Here is a 20,049-nt window from a genome sequence, read left to right as displayed (position 1 = left end):
GGAACCAAATAGTTGCTACAACCGCAGACCTGATAGGCCAGCTACTAACTCCTACTCCAGAATCCTGCCTGCTTAACATACGACACCGCACAAAAAGTGATAAACATATTCACAGGTTTGTAGATTTAGCATTCGTGACATACAAACGCCTGATAGCTACACATTGGAAGGCCCCAAATGCCCCCCCCCCCCACTCCCTCTGGCTACGAGACCTACATGATTATACACTGGTGGAATCTCAAACCTTGAGGCAATCACAGCACAGAGGTCAGATACAGGGCGGGATCGAAAGCTGGGACCTCTTTGTAGTTGGAATTGAATCCAAAAACGACAAATACCCACCATGAGGCAGTCCCTTCAAAATTCTTAGGATACGCTAACACTAAAGCTAACCATAGCAATCGAGTTTGCAGTAAACAGCTTCATGCCATTGTAACATCAAGTCTAGCCCATAATATATCTACCCAGAAGCCGCGCTACGATAATGTTATTCCCCTATACCAAAGCACACATACAGAAATGTAGCCTTTAAAACATGTACAGTTATCTGCTCCCACTATAATAATCGACGCCAACATATATATTTTAGAACAACATTCTCCATGTCATGTGTTACTAGTTATATAATGTTTATGGAAAGCCAGTACACTAAAATACAGTTATGTTGTGCAGTGTAATGTACAAATGTTAAGAAAAAACACAAGGAGAGAAGTCGGATGTTCTCTCACCAATTCATATGTAATGTACTGATACTTTTGTACCTTGTTTTGTATCAAGTTTAATAAACAGATAAAAAAAAAAAAAAAAATGCAGAATTGAGGATTAGGACAAAAACTGTGTTGAATCTGGATATAATACTTGCACACCTGTGATGGAAGATTATCTTGCCTAGTAATGACAAAGAAGCATGTCAAACTGACCAAACCGATGTTATTCATGGCCTACATTGATTTTCATTTAACTTTCCACAGCATCAACACAACAGCTCCAGTGGACCAAATAAAAAACTAAGGGTTGTAATCACTATTATCAAATAAGAAAAATATGGATGGAGAGCAAAAGGCACGTGAAGATTGCAATTATTGAAAGTTCAGTACAAAGAACAGACTGAAGCAATGTTGCAAACTGGTCCAAGTTTTTGTTTATTTCATTTTTGTGTGTTGGATGGCTCAAACAACTTGCAAACACCAAACATCTTAAAATAGGCTCCCTGCCAATTCACATACTGCAGTTTACAGAGAACACCTCTGCATGTGAAAAAGGCCAACAAGGACCCCAGAAGCAGCCTCATATATGACCGAACAAAGAAGAGATGAATTGCAGAAAGACAAACATGGTCCTTGGAAAAAAAACATAAAGTAATATGAATGGAAAATAAACTAAATTCTATCAGAGGTAGTGCCAATACATACTTACTTCTGTCAACTTAAGGATCAAAACATGGATCGAAGTAACCAAATACAATGCTCTCAAGGTAAGCCTCAAACTATTTTTAAGGGCATGATGAGCTTTCAACTATTGTATGGACATAATCAGTCTGCAAAAAGGTAGGATTATAATGTGAAAATTGTCTCTCCTTCGTTTATTGTGCTGAGATATGGGGTGAATGATCAGTCCACATTTCTAAAGTTGGATGCAAGCCAAAGGGAAAATATGAAGATCAGCAATAAAACTCAACCTAAGATACTCCTTCACCCCCCAAGCTAGCTCTAAGATTAGAGATGAGTTTACACTGATCATCCACCAAAGCAAAACATAGGGCCTGGTTCAGAGTTTGGCAGACGGGATACTCCGTCACAACGTGACAGGTATCCAGTCTGCCGTATAACGATGTCCATAGGATATAATGGCATCATAATACGACCGACGGGATATCCATCCCATGTGTGACGGAGTGACCCCATCCACCAAACTCTAAATCAGGCCCAGAGTTTTTTCCGTTTTGCCTTGGACAGGAGAAGTAATGATAGAGTATCTTTGTCTGCATGATACGACACTCTATAAATCCAAGGTGAAAGTTCCTCACATTTATAATGTGGACAGAATTCTGTCAGACATACTGTAATCAGGGGAAAATCGCTCTTCCAAATCGTAAACGTGTGATTAAAAGGTTATTTGATAACAGGAGCGCAGCCATAGGCAGCAGGAATCACAGGAATAAAATCTGTCTCAGTCTGTTTGACTTTGTTAAAACCAGAAAAAGACTCAAATCACACCTTTCATTCCTCCTCTAACGTACAGTTATTCCTAGGGTGGTAGTGTATTTGCAAACGTAAGGCATTTTCAAAATCAGGGTATATTTCAGATGACTATCAAGAACTAAAGGGAGTGAAACTGATTGCCAGAAAGTAAAGTGAATTTACCACATAATTTATTATGTTTTTGCAGTCTTTTAACATGCTTCGTTTAAGCTACTGACAGAAGCTTTAAATTATGTTTCAAGTCCAGAGAGTGTATAAATAAAGTGTGGTGGTATCATTCTGTTAAGTAAAATACAGGTTGTAATGGTCTAATAACTCCCCTTATTAAAACTAATAACCATGATTAACTGTCTTTTAACTGAGATCCAATTGTTTTATTCTTACCAGTAAACTATATGCAGAAACGTGTTTCTTTCACCTATGCAGTAAAGGTTTTTAAATGAAATTAAAATAAATGATTAAATTAAGTTCCATTATTCCAAAGACACAATATGAGCTCCAACAAACCCAGGGGAAATAATGCACAGACCAATATTGTTGACACTCGAGAAGACTGAGGTGTAGGGAAATTGAGTTTAATTTCTCTTTTGAAAAACCGGAGTCAAACATTGAATGTTCAAATAACCTTTGTGTTCAAATGTATTAGCCAAAATTGTTGGTGTTTCACAAGCAGTGGAGTTTGAATTTTGTAAAACATATCACCTTTTAAATCATGAGAGCCCTCAATAGAACGTTGCACCAGAGTCTAGACATTAATTTTTATTCAAACTAATCATACTTTAACAAGTGGTAAAGTATCAAAATAAAGCTGTGCAACTAGAACATTACTTTATAAGTCATCATAGAAGGGACTGAGGATTCAACTTTAGCAAAGTAGATACACTTTCACTGGCTTTGATGTTTATAGGACACAAACTCTGAACTGCAAATGACCACCTCTGGCAGGTATAGCAGGAGAAGAACACTAGCATTTGCTTTTTCTCCAGTGTTCAGGATGTGGTCTAGGCTGGCCAAGTATGTGGGTTGCATAATCCAATCATTTATAAACTTCTAAAATGCAACCCATGAAGCATTTTGTACTAACATATGCTTAATTTTATGATGGGGCACAGTGGTTTAGGTATCTGTTTTTTTCCAGTTGGATCTATTGTACATGGTACAAAGGTAGCACTTCACTGTATTCTCTTTTGCTTTGTCCGGTTGTTGTTCTTAATTAAATTAAGGGCAGAAATATGATGACATGGGTGGGAGGGGACACACATACCTGGTCCTAGAATAAAACCCAGTGCTTGGCATGCACTGATGTTTGCCATGGCGCTAGTTCTTTCTGCAAGTGATGTTGCACCAGCAACGTAAGACCGAACTACTGCTACATTTCCTACAAAAGTAAAAGTAAAAAAAAGTTTAATAGTTTGAGTTTTCAGTCATTTCCTCTCACACATGTGCTATAGTCATTTAACGCCATTCTTCAACCTTTAAGCAAACATATCACAATCACGTTCATTTTTGTTTCTCTGTAAAGTAATCTATTCACAGGAGTCATGGATTATACATATGCAGAAGCATAAAACTAATTAAAATAAAATATGTATTATCTGTGAAAATTATATGAAGGTATACAATTTCAAGGTCAACATGATTTACTCGTGGACTATTGTGTAATTTGGTATACTATTGTGGAATAAAATACAAGAGTGAAAGGCATGAACATTAAAAATGCATTTCCCCTAACATTCTGCAGAACTATCCTTACAGAAATAATACGCATGGAGATACATAGTTCATTTATATATTGCTGTCACTATTGTTGAACTTCAAAGGGACTCTATATATATATTGGTTAGACTAGCTATGCTTTACATTGAAAGGGTAATGCAAGTCACGGAGGTTCTCCTTTATAAGATAACAACAATCTGAGTTGACTCTCAATACCCTTATAACGCACTGTACGGAATACTTCATACCTTAAAACTAAGGCTCCCAGTTTTTTGTTTTTACTGATTTTTACAGATAGAGACAGAAAACCATCTTTTTTCTTGTCTGTATTTATTTTTAAATATTAAAGAATACAGAAAGCAGGTCTTATTTTGGACAATTATAATTAGTGTTCGTCATGGGCGACATGTCAGTAGCTGTGAAGATTTACAGTTAGGGAGAGGAATTAAAAAATAATAAAACAAATATTTCCCAATGAAGTCTAAATAACTGTAAATATACACTATACAGTATAAATGTTTGCAGATGACTGTAGTATCCTCTTAACTGGTGCATTATTGAAAGTACTGTTTTTAACTTTACACCCCCCCCCCCAATGGTCAGCTGTTACTATATGGATCACAATATGGAATTGTTTTGGAGAATTTTCTATCACACAGTCACACTGATTCTCCTACTGATCTCTCCCTAAGCCTGTAATTAGCCATTTTTCATTCAGATGAACATATGAATCATCTTGTTGCATTTATAAATAGCGTCCACAAATTTGCAGAGAAATAAGACTTTTGACTTTAATACTTTATTCGACGAATATCACCATTCATCAAAACATACACATGTACATATATAAATTAGCAAATAAAATGCAATAGAATTAGGATCCAAGTACTGAGCAAGGATATATTAAAATTTATAAAACACAGTCAGATAACAGAAAAATCATATTTACACCGAAACTTTAAAAAGTAGCTTTACAGTTTAGTTACAATAAAGGCAGTTTCCATGATCACTCAAGATTGACACCACATACTTTGAAATAGCAAAAACAACAGTTTGTCTAGTGTTTGCCTGAAGAATTCTGGAAGCTTCTCCACATTCCTCAATTCCCAGAAAGCGACATAAGGGAGCTATCCATTTCCTTCTCTGGCTGTGATACATAGGACACGAAAATAATACATGTTTTACAGTTTCTCGCCAAATATTGCAAAAGGGACACTAACTAGTACTAGGATTCTCCACTCCAGCCCACCTTGCAGTATACGAGCCAAGGGGAAGAGTCCCAAACCTGAAATGTAAAAAAAGCTTCCTTGCAACAAAAGGATCAATTTCATCCATAAACACATAAAAGAGAAGCACCTGCATTATGGAGACCAAATTGGGTTGTCGGCACAATAAACCCTTCTGATGAGACGAGTATAAATCTTTTAGCTGCCCTTTAGGAATTGCACTAGCCTCCTCTAGCGTAGACCACAGACACAAGGCCAATATTGATCAATGTTGCACGCACATACTCAACCCAATGGATGTTACCCACACCGGGCAGGCGCAAGACCTTCAGCAATCCCAACCTCTATACACTTAATTATGGGGTTGCCCATATCCTCCTCCAAAACAATAGTGGGCGTAATCGTACATTATCAATAACTGGTTCAAGCCCCAAGTCCTTTTGTAAAGGGAGCAATGGTGTACTTATTGGTAGACCCAGCATTTCCTGCATAAAGAGTTTCTCAGTTTTAGTCAGAGATGGAGCATCCCTGTCCCCCCAGAGCTCAGCTCCATACAGCACACTTTCTAACAGCGGATGGTTATAAACCTGTAAGTGTGGAGAGGCCGGTCGAAATTGTGAGGCAAATAACACGTTCAACAGGCCTAAGGCCACACCTTGCAATATGGGGTTGCCACTTTAGATGTTCTGTTAAAATAATGCCGAGATACTCAAAATTGCTAACTCTCTCAAGAGGACTTCCTTTGAGGGCAGGATTTGGGCACGTAGAATTACCTGAATTAATAAACATATATTTTGTTTTGCCAACATTAATGTCAAGGCTTCTTAGCCTACAGAAATGACCAAACGAATCAAGAATTTTCTGGAGGCCCATAGGACTTTTGAATATCAGCAGAGTATCGTCTGTAAACATTAGGGCAGGGATCCTAATATTTACAAGAGAAGGGGCATAAGATTCACAGTGAACCACATCCTGTATTAAATCGTTCACAAATAATGAAAACAGGGTGGGCGCCAAAACGCACTGCTGGCTGACTACCTTTGTCACTGGGAATCTGTCTGTCATCTCTCCTCTCTGCCCACACCGAACTTGTGCATAATTTTTAGTATGCAACCTTGTGATTATATTTAGAAGATAAAGTGGAACCCCCTTATCAGCAAGGGTTTGCCACAGTATGGGGCGGGGGACTAAGTCAAAAGATGACCGGAGATCAACAAATACTACATAAAGCTGCCCCTACCAACTGCACAAATTTCCAATAAGGTAGTATAAAACGATAAACCTTGTCCAAAGTACTGATTCGCTCCCTAAAACCTGCTTGTAATGGGGTCAATATATCAAAGGCATTCATCCATTTCTGGATTTTATTTGGAATTACCCTTGCAAAGAGTTTCTGGGCACTGTACGTTAGACTGATCACCCTGTAAATCGATGGACTCTCTCTAGGACCCTTTATATATAAGGGTATAGATTCAGCCCCAGTCCAAATTGACGGAATGGGGGTCCCTTTGAGAATAGCGTTAAATAAGACAGTGAAATAGGTAGCCCATATATCAATCTGATCCAAGAATAAATTGCTAGGGAGAAATGTGATGAGATATCATCAAAAAGGAAATTAGGCAACCCGAACAATCTTTTTTCAACAATGGTAGTTCAATGCAGAAATACAAACTTGAAAGTTCAGATACAGTATCCAACAATAAGCTACACTACATTTGTGATAGAAACATGGCTAAATAATGCTTTTCATCCAGTTTTTACTCCTACCTTTGAATACTTGAATATCCACATTCACCAGGAAAGAAAAATAGGTGTTCTCTGATCCGCCATTCAGAGAAAAAGTCTAAAATATGATCAGTTTCTGCTTTCCACTGTCTATCGAGTTAAAAAACGAATCAGAAAACAAACCCATGATCTTCCACATCATTCATACTGCTTCGAGAAGCAAACTTCTGTTCATTAAACTACTCATATAATTCCTTGCAGTAAAATCCAGATCCACTACAAAGAAAGTTTTGTGGGGTAGTGCAACTTGCACTGGGGTGTCTCCAATGGCTAATATGGTACCACAACTGTCCCTATATCTACTCAACAATGACTCTGAGTGATATTCTGCAGCACCACGCCTGAAAAAAGGCTTGACCTGAGATCTCCTAATCTACAAAGAGGACATCCTTGAGGTTGACACATGTACTCCAGTTGACTGGTCTAACCATCACCTTATTCCTTTTCACCTCCTTTGTCCCAAAACATTAACCTGTAGTCACATTGTTAGAAATGGGGTCTTTGGTTGTCAGTCAGGTTACCCCCTGTTCAAGCAAGGACCCTCAAACTAGTCAGGGTAAAAGAGAATCACCCTCAGCTAACCCCTGCTTACCCCCTTGGTAGCTTGGCAGAGCAGTAGGCTTAACTTCAGAGTGCTAGGTGTAAAGTATTTGTACCAACACACACAGTAACTTAAGGAAAACACTACAAAATGACACAACACCAGTTTAGAAAAATAGGAAAGATTTTCCTAAACAAAACCAGACCAAAACGACAAAAATCCACAATACACAAGTCAAGTTATCAATAAAAATGCAAAAAGAGTCTTTAAGTAGTTTTAAACACACACTAGCGCTGCTAGCGTGAAAACGTACCTGATGCGCGACAAAGATAACCCCGCACGGGCGTCAAAAAGGGCTTGCGAGGCATTGATTCCACTCACGAGCGGGCCCGTGCGTCGTTTCTCCTTTCGCTGGGTCGGGGCGGGTTGTTTCTTCTCTCCGCAGGAGGGCGATGCGTCGATCCGGTCAGCACTCTCGGGTCCGGGCGGACCTTGCGTTGTTTTTCCACGCACAGCGGTAATTTGAGTCGGAAATCCAGCCGCACGATGATCCGAAAACCCCACAGCGCGGGTTGTGATCTCCCAGCCTCCGTCAGCGATGCTGTGTGTCGATTCTTCGGTTGCGTTTCCTGCAAGCATCGCTTCTCAGCTGCGGACCCGGCTGCGCGTCGTTTCTTCAGCCGCAGATCAGAGTTGCGTCAATCTTTTCCCCGCACAGCGCTCTGTGCGTGGATTTCCTTGTCTTTATGCTGCCAGCTTCTCCTTTCAGGGTCCCAGGAACTGGATGGGCACCACAGGGCAGAGCAGGAGTCTCTCCAGAGACTCCAGGTGCTGGCAGAGAGAAGTCTTTGCTGTCCTTGAGACTTCAAACAACAGGAGGCAAGCTCTAAATCAAGCCCTTGGAGATTTCTTCACAAGATGGAAGGCACACAAAGTCCAGTCTTTGCCCTCTTACTCTGGCAGAAGCAGCAACTGCAGGATAGCTCCACAAAGCACAGTCACAGGCAGGGCAGCACTTCTCCTCAGCTCTTCAGCTCTTCTCCAGGCAGAAGTTCCTCTTGATGTCCAGAATTGACCTAAAGTCTGTGGTTTTGGGTGCCCTTCTTATACCCAATTTCTCCTTTGAAGTAGGCCTACTTCAAAGTAAAGTCTCTTTTGAATGTGAAATCCTGCCTTGCCCAGGCCAGACCCCAGACACTCACCAGGGGGTTGGAGACTGCATTTGGTAAGGGCAGGCACAGCCCTTTCAGGTGTGAGTGACCACTCCTTCCCTCCCTCCTAGCACAGATGGCTCATCAAGATATGCAGGCTACACCCCAGCTCCCTTTGTGTCACTGTCTAGTGTGAGGTGCAACCAGCCCAACTGTCAAACTGACCCAGACAAGGAATCCACAAACAGGCAGAGTCACAGAAATGGTATATGCAAGAAAATGCCCACTTTCTAAAAGTGGAATTTTCAAACACACAATCTTAAAATCAACTTTACTAAAAGATGTATTTTTAAATTGTGAGCTCAGAGACCCCAAACTCCACATGTCCATCCACTTCCAAAGGGAATCTACACTTTAATCAGATTTAAAGGTATCCCCCATGTTAACCTATGAGAGGGACAGGCCTTGCAACAGTGAAAAACGAATGTAGCAGTATTTCTCTGTCAGGACATATAAACCACATTACTATATGTTCTACCTTAACCATACACTGCACCCTGCCCTTGGGGCTACCTAGGGTCTACCTTAGGGGTGTCTGACATGTAAGAAAAGAGAAAGTTTAGGCCTGGCAAGTGGGTACACTTGCCAAGTCGGATTTACAGTTAAAACTGCACACACAGACACTGCAATGGCAGGTCTGAGACATGATTACAGAGCTACTTATGTGGGTGGCACAACCAGTGCTGCAGGCCCACTGGTAGCATTTGATTTACAGGCCCTGGCACCTGTAGTGCACTATACCAGGGACTTACAAGTAAATCAAATATGCCAATCATGGATAAACCAATTACATACAATTTACACAGAGAGCATATGACCTTTAGCACTGGTTAGCAGTGGTAAAGTGCTCAGAGTTCAAAAGCCAAAAGCAACAGGTCAGAAAAAAATAGGAGGCAGGAGGCAAAAAGATTGGGGATGACCCTGCATAAGCAATACAATCCAACACAACCCCTTACCAGCCTAAAGCCAGGGGAGAACAATCAATACCTTGATGTACTTCCCTGGTTGAGGCGATCCCAATGGGCAGATAGCACCACCAGGGCCAACAATGTGGTGTTGCCCACTCCACCCCCGGGGTGTGACTCTCGTCCCCCTCCCAGGGGCAACTCTGTCCACCAGGACAGCAAGCTACAGTGACCCCTGACAACTGTCAGGGATGAGAGCCTGACCTCAGGCCTCTCCAACCACTGTGACTGTGGAGAGTGGGGGGCGGCAGCCCCAGGTGCCTGGCACCCTTTGACCACTCTCTCTTCCACCAGGTCAGGGATGACAACCTGACCCTGGTCCTCCTTTCTGGGGCTCTGTACCCTCCCTCCAGGAGCGGCACCCCCAGAGTAAAAAAAGTGTCAGGGTGCTTGTAGAAGCAGTCCTGCACAATTCTCCCACCAGTGCAGGGCTGTTAACCAGCAACTGGTCCTCCAACCTGGTGTCTGTACCTTCAGGCTGGATCAGGGCCAGGGGTGAGGCTTCCCTCTCCCTGCCCTCCCTTCTGGGGCCCTACATCCCCCAACAAGGAGTGCCCCCCCAGAAGACAACATGGTAGGGGTACTGTTAGCAGTAGCCCCTTCCTCCAGGTCAGGGGGGACACCCTGAACATGGCCTTCCAATCCAGGGTCTGTACCCTTAGATTGCACTGGGGCCAGGAGTGAGGCTCTCTCTCCCCTGCCCTATTCTCAGGGTTCTGCACCCCCCCTCAGGGAGAGTACCCCTTGAAATCACACCAGGGGGGGTGATTGGGCAAACGGCCCACCCCTTCAGGTCAGGGTTTACCCCCTGCACCTGATCCTCCAGTCCAGGGTCTGTACCCACAGACTGGACCACTGCCTGGCAACCCAGGACTTCCTGAGGGGCATACGTACCCCCCACCAGGTCAGAGTTTACCCTCTGAACCTGGTCATCCAACCCAGAGTCACCACCCTGCGGTTGAACAACTGCCTGGCGCACCAGGAATTCCTTGGGAGCACACCTACCTCACATCAGGTCAGAGTTTATCCCCTGAACCTGATCATTCAACCCAGACTTCCTTGGGAGCACACCTACCCCCCATCAGGTCAGAGTTTACACCCTGAACCTGATCGTTCAACCCAGAATCACCACCCTGCGGTTGAACCCTTGCCTGGCACACCAGGACTTCCAGGGGGCACACGTACCTCCCTCAGGGGACACACCGTCCCCAAGGGCCACACAAGAGTCTGGCTGGCGCAGGTCTCCTGACCCCTGCCCATCTGACAGAGTCTGAATTCCCCGCAACCCAGAAATGGTCTCACCAAGGTCATTCCTGGGGGACTCTGCTCTCAGAGCTGACCCCTGACCCTCCAGGTTCTCCACTGGGGTCCGCAACCCCCTCTCAACCCTCTGTCGGGACTTCTGCACCCCCTCACTAGGATTGGTACTGCCAGACACCAGAACTGGTGGGACGCTGGCTACAGCCGCCCTCCCAAGTTCTCCTGACACTGTGGGGTCTCGCTCAACAGATGGCCCTATGGTACAGGCTAGACTCCCCTCTTGGTGTTCCCTCATGGAACCCTCCAGGACCTGGGACCAGATTTCGGGCACCTTGGGCCTCAGCCCATCCCCATTCCCTCTCCTCTGAGACTGGACATGGGGTCCCTCACCCATCCCACTACACTGGGACCTACCTGGGACACTACAATCCTTCCCTACCTCACCTGGTTGGGAAATACCTAGACTACTCCTCTCAGGAGCACCCCCAAATGCCTCTTCAGACTCTCTGGTACTCACCCAGAAGTCTGCCTCCATTGTAAGCTCCCTGGGGTCAGAGAACTCACACTCCACCTGGTGTTGGCGTAGCTCTGGAAAATAAGGACTAGACATATGCTCTCCAGCAATTACATCACTCAGCCCCTCACATGAATTGCCAAAGTACCCTTCACCCAACCATCCAGTGACTCTGCTTTGAAAAAGCACCCCACATCACCCTCCTGAGACTGGTGAGACAGTACCTGACTGTCCCTGACACTCAACCCACACTCTTCTGGGATGTCTTCACACTCCATAACCAGGACTTCTACCTGGGGGGAACCCCTCTCCCTGTCACTCTCACCTAGAGCCAGTAGAGTGTCCCTCCCATCAACAGGAATAGGAATCCCTATGCCAGTTCCCCAATCCACCTCAGGGACCCTGTGCACCACTGGAGCTATCTCATACCCCTGAACCTCCTGGTTTGTGTTAACTCCCTCCTTCAAGTAGGGCACCACATCTCTGAGCATGAGCACTTCTTCAGCAGCACTGGATATAAAATTGTTGCTGTCACCATTCTAGCTGGACTTAGCCCTCATGACTTCCAACTCCTTAATTTTGAGCTCATAAGCCCAAATCCTCTTTTTGATCTCTAAGTCCCTCCTCCTTTCTTCTAACTCCTTCTCTCTTTGCATCCTCAACTCCTTGAACTTCAACCGGCGGGCCCTCTCTGCCTGTCTGTCCTGTAACTCTTCAGGAGTCAGACCCTTGGATGACATCCTGCTACCCCTGCTGGGGACCCTCCCCCCACACGTAACAGGTACCTCCACTACACCACTGTGTACCCTCTGCACTTCCCCACCCACATTCTCCTCCTCTGTGTGCCCTCCAGCCTCCTTGACTGTCGCCCAGGCCATCTGTGCCTTTTGCAGCTCCCCCTCCCTGGTGGAGCTCTCAGTGAGACAGTGAAGCTCTTTAAGGAACTGTTTCAATTGAGCAACTGAGTACGCCTTCAGTTTCTCTATTTCAAACACAGCTCCAGCTGTTGCATCTCCAGATTGAGACATGATGGTCACAAGTGCAAAGTTCCAAAGGCAGAAAATAAGTTCCCAATGAAGTAAAAAGAATTAGTCAAGGGATCAGCAAAAACATGGAAGCAGAACAAAAAGGAGTCCTTAAGAGATAAAGCAAAAGATCACCAAACAAGTAGTATGTGGTCACGTAGTGGTCTGCACTCAAAATAGTAGTGTACACTTAATCACTGAAGGTCAAGTACAAATACAAGTCCAAATCCCAACCGCTGATCACCAATGTTAGAAATGGGGTCTTTGGTTGACAGTCAGTTTACCCCCTGTTCAAGCAAGGACCCTCACTCTAGTCAGGGTAAAAGAGAATCACCCTCAGCTAACCCCTGCTTACCCCCTTGGTAGCTTGGCAGAGCAGTAGGCTTAACTTCAGAGTACTAGGTATAAAGTATTTGTACCAACACACACAGCAACTTAAGGAAAACACTACAAAATGACGCAACACCAGTTTAGAAAAATAGGAAATATTTATCTAAACAAGACCAAAACGACAAAAATCCACAATACAAAAGTCAAGTTATCAATAAAAATGCAAAAAGAGTCTTTAAGTAGTTTTAAACACACACTAGCGCTGCTAGCGTGAAAATGTACCTGGTTCGCATCAAAAATAACCCCGCTCGGGCGAGTGTGCATCAAAAAGGGCTTGCGAGGCATTGATTCCACTCACGAGCGGGACTGTGCGTCGTTTCTCCTTTCGCCGGGTCGGGCGCGTCTTTTCTTCTCTCCGCAGGAGAGCGATGCGTCGATCCGGTCAGCACTCTCGGGTCCAGGCAGGCCTTGCGTTGTTTTTCCAAGCACAGCGGTACTTGAGTCGGAAATCCAGCCGCACGATGATCCGAAAACCCAGCAGCGCGGGTTGTGATCTCCCAGCATCCGTCAGCGATGCTGAGCGTCGTTTCTCCTGCTCCGTGCGTCGATTCTTCGGTTGCGTTTCCTGCGAGTGTCGTTTCTCAGCTGCGGAGCCGGCGGCGCGTCGTTTCTTCAGCCGCAGATCAGAGTTGTGTCAATCTTTTCCCTGTACGGCGCTCTGTGCGTGGATTTCCTTGTCTTTATGCTGCCAGCTTCTCCTTTCAGGGTCCCAGGAACTGGATGGGCACCACAGGGCATAGTAGGAGTCTCTCCAGAGACTCCAGGTGCTGGCAGAGAGAAGTCTTTGCTGTCCCTGAGACTTCAACAACAGGAGGCAAGCTCTAAATCAAGCCCTTGGAGATTTCTTCACAAGATGGAAGGCACACAAAGTCCAGTCTTTGCCCTCTTACTCTGGCAGAAGCAGCAACTGCAGGATAGCTCCACAAAGCACAGTCACAGGCAGGGCAGCACTTCTCCTCAGCTCTTCTCCAGGCAGAGGTTCCTCTTGATGTCCAGAAGTGATCTAAAGTCTGTGGTTTTGGGTGCCCTTTTTATACCCAATTTCTCCTTTGAAGTAGGCCTACTTCAAAGTAAAGTCTCTTTTGAATGTGAAATCCTGCCTTGCCCAGGCCAGGCCCCAGACACTCACCAGGGGGTTGGAGACTGCATTGTGTGAGGGCAGGCACAGCCCTTGTAGGTGTGAGTGACCACTCCTCCCCTCCCTCCTAGCACATCTGGCTCATCAGGATATGCAGGCTACACCCCAGCTCCCTTTGTGTCACTGTCTAGTGTGAGGTGCAACCAGCCCAACTGTCAAACTGACCCAGACAGGGAATCCACAAACAGGTAGAGTCATAGAAATGGTATAAGCAAGAAAATGCCCACTTTCTAAAAGTGGCATTTTCAAACACACAATATTAAAATCAACTTTACTAAAAGATGAATTTTTAAATTGTGAGCTCAGAGACCCCAAAATCTACATGTCCATCCGCTCCCAAAGGGAATCTACACTTTAATCAGATTTAAAGTTAGCCCCCATGTTAACCAATGAGAGGGACAGGCCTTGCAACGGTGAAAAACGAATGTAGCAATATTTCACTGTCAGGACATATAAACCACATTACTATATATCCTACCTTAACCATACACTGCACCCTGCCCGTGGGGCTACCTAGGGCCTACCTTAGGGGTGTCTGACATGTGAGAAAGGGGAAGGTTTAGGCCTGGCAAGTGGGTACACATGCCAAGTCGAATTTACAGTTAAACCTGCACATACAGACACTGCAGTGGCAGGTCTGAGACATGATTACAGAGCTACTTATGTGGGTGGCACAACCAGTGCTGCAGGCCCACTAGTAGCATTTGATTTACAGGCCCTGGCACCTGTAGTGCACTATACTAGGGACTTACTAGTAAATCAAATATGCCAATCATGGATAAACCAATTACATACAATTTACACAGAGAGCATATGCACTTTAGCACTGGTTAGCAGTGGTAAAGTGCTCAGTGTTCAAAAGCCAACAGCAACAGGTCAGAAAAAAATAGGAGGCAGGAGGCAAAAAGATTGGGGATGACCCTGCATAAGCAAAAAAGTCCAACACACATAAAAAACAATCTTCCAGGACAGAAGCTTTAATGAAATTGACCAGTCTGTTCTGGAACCCAAGACCTCCTCAAAACTAAGGACAATTTCAGCAGATCATGAAACTATTTTGTCTACAGAAAATTAAAACAGTACGAAAACTAAATAAACATACTCACATTAACGCTTTAGTAGGAGGTACTCACTTTCAAAACAGACTTCTCCAGGGCACAAAGTCCCTTTTACCAGGAGAAAGCTTTAAAACAGTTGTTTAGTCCCAGGTATTTTCGAGGCTAGATTATGGCAACTTCTTAATATACAGCATACCGAAAAAACAAAGCACACTGTTAAAAGCAGCGTTCAATAAATCAGTCCGAGTTGTTTCTGTTGAGGCCAAAAGCTTATTTAAGATTGGCCTGAAAACAGCTTTGCAAAAGAGTGTTGTAAATTACTTGAGCTCACGCATGCTGCAAAGGGCAGAATGCCTACATGTGTCAAAAAGCCTTCTTCAAAAAACAATAAAAGTGAAGAAGCTTTCCGTAGTGCTTTCCCAAAGTGTTGAATACTAGGAATACTGCCATAAGGACAAACCCCTCTTGTGAAAACTTTAAGAAGGATCTTCAGGATCTCCCCCATTCAATGACACATCCAGATGCAATTGCGCCATGCACATCCTTCATTTAGACCGTCCATGTTTCAGAAACGGACTGTTGTTCTTTATTCAGTTTTTGGTGATTAAGGTCATGACCTACTCTGATGGTTGGAGGTTTTAGCATAATCACTGTGAAGGGAGTTAGGAGGACAAATGGGAATAGGAAAAGAGAAATATATGGCCGGACAGACAATGGGAATGGAATATTTTAGACATAGGTACACTGGCGAATGCAGAGCAATCAGGAGTAGGGAGAAATCGAGACAGATCAAACCATAGGACAAGGAGACAGGGTACTTAGAGAATCAAAGTCAAACAATAAAAACAATCCCAATCGATATGGTAGACAAAATCTCTACACGCAACCAAGAATGACACAAACCAACATAGATCAAAAGAAATTACAGGGAATCCTATATTTCAATGGAACTAAAGTAATCAAGGTCATATATTTATATAAAAAAATGTTCCAAAAGGAATTATTCAAAAAACATTCCACCCATTTGCAGGACTATCTTATTCAATGGCCCTGCTGTCACATTTAATGTACTGCAAATCTATACGATTATTGATTTAATCGTTTTGTACATAAAAAAAAATAGAATGAAAATATATAAATAGGTGCTACAAATGACGGTGCAGGGTAAGTGAAGGGGAGTTGGTGAGCAAGACAAAAGTAAAGAAACAATACAGTGTGCATGACATATAAATGCCTTAACCATCAGGACATCAAATACAAATTAAATTTCGAATACAAAATAAATTTCTTAGGAGTCCTTAGCGTCCAGCATTCAGTGCAAACATGGGTACGACTAAAACGTTTATTTTCGACCCTTGCAGTCATTAGAACGGGGACTTCTCTAGGACAGCAATGTAGCAACCTGACCCAAAAAGGAACATGCATAAATCCAATGTATAGGAATGAACCTGGATGACCAATGTCCTACAGATGTCACTAGAGTCACAAACGACTGGCGGTGCTGTCCCGAATGCATCCAACAAGGCTCTCTGTGCGTGTCAGCCTGAGACCAGAACTGCATGTGTCCACCCTCAGCAAACATTGCCAGACTCTAAGAAATCCTAAAAAGTGTATTTTGGGTGGATTGTACTTTGTATCTGACATCCTGATTGTTAAGGCATTTATAAGTCACGTGCACTGTACTGTTTTTTGCTTTTCTCTTTCTCACCCACTTATCTTCACTTACAGTGTGCCGTCACTTGGAGAAACTATTCACTTATTGAACTGTCATTCTAATTTAGTTACGTACAAAACGATTAAAATAATAATCTTACCGATTTGCTGTACAATGATAGCCCCTGCAAATGTATTGAATGTTTTTTGGGTAATTCCATTTGGAACTTTTATGTATACATGGCCACAAATCAACACAGGCCATGTGGAAGGGGGCCAACACGTCACCAAAAGAGGCTCTACTGATATAAAACTAAAGGTGAGGGATGTGGCCTAATGGTTAGAGATGCCAACTTTGGATGTGGGGCACCAGGCTCAAATCTCAGCCTCAGCACAGCAATCTGTAATTCTGGGTAAATGGCTTAACTTCCCACCTGTTTCTCATGACAAATGTCTGGTTCAAGCTTAGCATTGAGTAGTATATCATTCATTATGATAAAGGGAAAGTAAATGCAGCTACACTCCGAGATGCACTAAAAGCGGTACTTAGGGGAAACGTTATAGCAGAGGCATCTTGCCTCAAGAAGATCCAATTAAGAGGGGACCTACAAGAACTGAACCACACAAGCACAGAAAATTTGGGGGAAAATGATAATGACCTGGGGACAGATTAAAACAGTGATGCAAGGCAGACTACCTACTAGCCAGTTTGATAATAAATAATACAAGCTAGATAATAAATCAGGCAAACTACTAGTAAACCTACTTAGATGGGAGCAATATCTCAACGGTGAAAAGTCGGGATGGTTGGCTTTGCATGTGGTAAGAGGATAAGATAGAATGTTTACATATATTATATAATCCCCTCTATAGTAGAGAAAGGACTGATCCCTTGGCAAGAAAAAAATATCTGGCAGAGGCCAACTTTCCTACAATGAGCCCTAGCGACAGAGACAAACTCTGCAAACCAGTATCAAAGGAAGAAATCCTTATGCCATAGCGAAACTACACCCTGCAAAGGCCCAAGGCCCAGACGGGTTTACACTCACCTTTTACAAATGCTTTGGTGCCTCACTGCTGCCAATGTTATATAAAGTCTATCAGGAAATGATCAGTAAAGGAAGTGTGACTCGTATCACAGCTGAGTCAATGATATCTCCTATCTTCAAACCAAGTAAGGGGCCTGATGAGTGTAGATCCTACAGACCAATCTCTCCCCATCGCAAACGTACAATTCTCTACCAACATTAACAGTTTTAGCTTGCAAGATATGATAGGAGAGTGTGTCCATCTCAACCAGCTGGGTTTTATTCAGGAGCACCAAACAAGTGACAACACGAAAAAAACTATTCACCTCTTCGATATTGGCAGCATGGGATACAACGTTCTTTTCTGGTCACCCTGGACATTGAAAATCAATTTGACAGGTTTGAGTGGGACTTGTAGGGCTGACATGTTTCTGGCAATGAGGATAGGAAAGGGCTTCTGAAATGAGTTACTTTTTAGCTATCAATGCCCCAGGACTCGATTTAGAGTCAACACCCAGCATTCCCACTGGCTGACCATTGGGAGGGGTAACTCAAAGTGATCCAGAATATGAAACTTACAATGTTTGCAGACGACATTCTGATCTCAGTACCTGACCTACTAAGTTCTCACTGACAAGATATGGCTGAGCTTCAAACCTATCAGCAGATATCTGTGTTTAATATTAACACTAAGCAAACAGAAATCTTCAATGTCCCAGCCCCTAAAGTGTGCGTCGGAGAGCTGTGGCATTCAACCTTGTTTAAATAGGAAAATACAGCTACCACATATCTGTGCCATGCATTAGCAAATACTCCATGGAAATAAAGAGAGATAAATTTACAACTACAAAGGGAAGAGTGATACAGAAGCACAAAACACTATTCCACTATTCCAAAACAGAATTGCACCTCTTAAGATGTCCATTCTTCCCAAAAGCCTCTACATTTTTCAAAAACTTACCCTATAAATTCCCAGAGACTACACATTAGCTCCAGCCACTCTACTTCTCTTTTGTCTGGCTCTGTAGCATGCACAGAATGGCTCAACATCGATGTTCCTTATGGCCACGACAGGGTGGACTGGGGGTCATTGATCTGCTTAGTTATTATGATGCAGCCCCCTACTGCATTTCTTGATCCACTGAGCCCGAAGAGAGACCAAAAAGGGTTAGTGTATGATGACTCATACAGGAGGACCGCTTTGGGAGGTTAAAAGCACCAGACTTCCCTCACTGTACATATCACCAGTGATGAGGGCCATCCTATAGGATTGGGAGAGCTTGGCAGTCAGGATGGGACTGACTTCCATCCTGTTGCCCTTGATACCACCCTGGGGAATTACAGAGTTGATGCCTGGCTTAAACAGACTAATATTCCAGAAAGGGCAAGACAAAGAATGCAAAACAGACACGTCTGATCACAGGGAGGTTGACACCTTTGCACATCTGAAGGTCGAGTATGACCTTCCCAAAGTAGAGTGCTACAGACACATGCAGCTACACTCTCGGCTCCATGACCCTAGAATTAAACAGGGGACAAGTAGAAATCTATCTCAATTTGAGAGGTACCTGCAGGCGTGTATGGGTGATCAGCACACTACACCTCAAATCTACAATATGCTCAACTCTAAACACGAGGGAGAGAAAAACCCGTGTTTCAACATTTCTGGGAAAGTGAATTTAAGATATTCCTCCATGCGAAGCAATGGTATTAAACCCTCACTCTCAAGAACAACTCTGCCACTCACACATACTCAATAGATGGCATTACAGCCCGAAAAGGTGGCACTGATGGGTCATCTAGGGCATGCAGGGTACTAGAGACGATGTCAGGAGGATGGGACTTTGACACATATCCTTTGGTCCTTCCCCCACATACAGCCTTTAAGGGACTTGGTGTTCACCACGATTGAGGAAATAACAGGCTCGGTGCTGGAGCGATACCCGAAACTGGTGTTGCTGGACCAGACAGCTAAAGAGATATATCGGCTTTAAGGCCAGAGGGGTTAGCTCATCTCTCCGCAGATAAACAATCTTATCTCTTTGTGGCCAACACACTGCCCCCACAGACGATAAATGCATTGAATGTTTATGGTGGAACCTGGGGAAGAAAACTTTATCAAAGGCAGCCCAAGTCAAGAAAAAAAGACTAACTCAAGGTATTCAAGATTTGTGGAAGAGGTTGCTGGTTCTCATCGTGCTTATAGCGCTGCCTCTCCCACCACAGAGCGGGATGCATTAGCTGGTTAGGGGCTGCCCAGCATTACTATAGACGCACCCTGTTGGGACTCCCTGTCCCAAGGGTGCACCACTGCCTCATCTGTTCCAACTGCACTGAA

At 43.8% G+C, this 20,049-nt stretch overlaps 1 protein-coding gene across 2 annotated transcripts in view; it reads right to left on the bottom strand.

The window, feature by feature from the left end:
* Nucleotides 1-20,049, bottom strand: part of MFSD8 (major facilitator superfamily domain containing 8) — a 243,487-nt gene that overhangs the window by 98,544 nt on the left and 124,894 nt on the right. For both annotated transcript variants that reach the window (XM_069242303.1, XM_069242309.1), the window contains one exon: nt 3,466-3,579. In XM_069242303.1, coding sequence (XP_069098404.1) covers nt 3,466-3,579 — 114 coding nt within the window. The remainder of the gene's footprint in view (nt 1-3,465; nt 3,580-20,049) is intronic.

Source organism: Pleurodeles waltl, chromosome 1_2 (genome assembly GCF_031143425.1).
Source record: "Pleurodeles waltl isolate 20211129_DDA chromosome 1_2, aPleWal1.hap1.20221129, whole genome shotgun sequence".
NCBI lineage: Eukaryota > Metazoa > Chordata > Amphibia > Caudata > Salamandridae > Pleurodeles > Pleurodeles waltl.
The sequence above is the reverse complement of the archived record's forward strand: the minus strand, read 5'-3'. Positions and strand labels throughout refer to the sequence as shown.